Raw genomic sequence first — 2,299 nt, 5'->3', positions numbered from 1 at the left:
ACTCTGTCCTCTAGGGGCGCTGTGAGTCGGAATGGACTCCACGGCAGTGGGTGTGGTTTGGGCTTTGCTTCTGTGAAGACTGAAAGCCTTGGAGACCCTGTGGGGCAGTTCCACTCTGTCCTCTAGGGGTGCTGTGAGTCAGAATCGACTCCATGGCAGTGGGTGTGGTTTGGGCTTTGCTTCTGTGAAGATTGACAGCCTTGGAAACTATGGTGCAGTTCCACTCTGTCCTCTAGGGGCGCTGTGAGTCAGACTCAATTAGGCAGCCATGGGTTTGGTTTCAGTTTATTTAAAAATCAGTAGCTTAGTGTCTGTTTTACCATCTGCTCCGTATTTCTAGCAGCCCGATCAACGCCAAGAAAACCAGCAGTGCCAGCAGCGGCGACAACTACGTCACCTTGTGGAGGAATTACCTCATCCTCTGCTTTGGAGTTGCCAAGCCCAGCATCATGAGCCCCGGTCACTTACGAGCCTCGACTGCAGAAATTGTGGCCACCACGCCAGATGGCACAGTGAGCTATGATAACAAGGTGACGTGGCGGGCTTCAGCAGAGTGACTGTGGGAGGTTATCTTTAGCTTATTGGTCTAGCATTCCCAGCGGACATAGCACTGCCGTCTGGATGGTCAGGCCTCAGATTTTCCTCCTAGTCATTTCTAAACCCCACTGAAAGCTGGTGTGAACCCTGGCGAGCAGGAGCTGAAGATGACGAGAACTTACAAAACTTGCTTCAGACCCTCAAGGCCCTTGTATTTATTTATTAAAATCCCTTGAGGTGTGGTCCGGGTCCTGCATGCCACATCTCTCTCACGCCTCACCCAGCAGGCACCTGTGAACCTTGCCTTGATTAGACAGCTTGAAAGTTGAATACAGCTTTGCAGGTGTAGATGGTTCCTGTAAAGAAGGCTGTCAGTATTGCAAATATTCTTTTGAATTTGTCTCCCAGTGACATAATGTGTCCATTGTGCGGTATTCCATTTGTGGTGTTTTGGTTAGACCCCTGAAATGAAACAGTGCTTTGGGGTGGGGTCCAGCGCTTTGTAGCCGTGATAACCTTCATTTGGTTAAGGCTCTGTTACCACGCCACCTCCGTTCCACTTGTCACCTTGTTTCAGGCCATAGGCACCCCATCGGTGGCTGTCCTGTTGAAGCAGCTGGTGCCTCTGATGAGACTGGAGAGTATCGAAATTACAGAGTCCTTGGTGTTGGGATTTGGACGAACGAATTCCCTCGTTTTCAGGTACGGGGCCTGCAATGTGTTGTTACGAATACGGGTCAACAGCATGGTTCATAATTCCTTTCTTGAACTCGAGCTTTTGTTTGACTGTTGGTGGCTCCCTGGGTGGCGGAGGGGCTTCCTGTGGTTTTCAGTATTCCTTGGTTGATGGGCATGTCCCAGCATTCCTTGCAACTGCCTTGCTTTTCATTTTTAGTCACTGCAAGTTAGATATTACTCCTTAAAGTCTGTCCTTCTTGCAAGTTCTGTTTTAGATGCAATAGGAGCCCTGATAGCTCAGTTGTTAAGGGCTCAGCCGCGAACTGAAAAGTCAGTGGTTTGACCCCCCGGTGGCTCCACGGAAGGAAGACGTGGTGAACTTCCGTGAAGATGACGGCCCAGGAAACCCTGTGGGGCCGTTCTGGTCTGTCGCATGGAGTTGCCATGAGTCCGAATGCACTCTGTGCCTCCAACAACAACAGAATACGTGAAATTCGATGAAATAATTCGGTGTCCAAGGCCCGTAGCCAGACTGTTCAGAGGCCACAGTAGTCCAGGTAGTTACAGTTTTTGCTGAGCAGCCACTTTGAATTCTCAAGCGTTCACCAGGATGGAACTCTCTTCCAGGTGGTCTCCTTGACAGTGGAAAAGATAGGACCAGCATGCCTGGCAGGCTTTATTCCTTATTCATTGCAAATCCTTTATTAAATAATATTCTGTCTGAGGCAGTACCAAAGTCTTGTGAAAGGGGTCTTGTACAGTGCCTCTGATGATGTTAGCTAAGAGAAGAAAGCCTAGAAGGGCAACATCTTCACACTCTTATGTGATGGGAGCTCCTTGTGTAGACAGAAAAGGGAAAGCTCCAGGCCTCTGTGAGAAACTGCCCCCACTGCACCCTCCACCTTGCAGTTTAGTCGATTCTGACCCACAGCGCCCCTAGAGGACAGAGTGGACCTGCCCCACAGGGTCTCCAAGGCTGTCAATCTTAATAGAGGCAAAGCTTAAACCACACCCACTGCTATGCAGTCAATTCTGACCCACAGCGCCCCTAGAGGACAGAGTGGAACTGCCCCACAGGGTTTCC

General features: G+C 50.1%; 1 protein-coding gene across 1 annotated transcript in view; it reads left to right on the top strand.

The window, feature by feature from the left end:
- The window catches only part of FRY (FRY microtubule binding protein), a 571,437-nt gene that overhangs the window by 336,360 nt on the left and 232,778 nt on the right, over positions 1-2,299 (top strand). The window contains exons 23-24 of the mRNA XM_042782984.1: positions 341-530; positions 1,115-1,239. Of these exons, the coding sequence (XP_042638918.1) occupies positions 341-530; positions 1,115-1,239 (315 nt within the window). The remainder of the gene's footprint in view (positions 1-340; positions 531-1,114; positions 1,240-2,299) is intronic.

The sequence above is a fragment of the Orycteropus afer genome, unplaced genomic scaffold (assembly GCF_000298275.1).
Source record: "Orycteropus afer afer isolate SDZICR_OR568_19922 unplaced genomic scaffold, OryAfe1.0 scaffold00558, whole genome shotgun sequence".
In the NCBI taxonomy this organism is placed as follows: domain Eukaryota; kingdom Metazoa; phylum Chordata; class Mammalia; order Tubulidentata; family Orycteropodidae; genus Orycteropus; species Orycteropus afer.
This window is presented reverse-complemented; position numbering and strand designations above follow the sequence as displayed.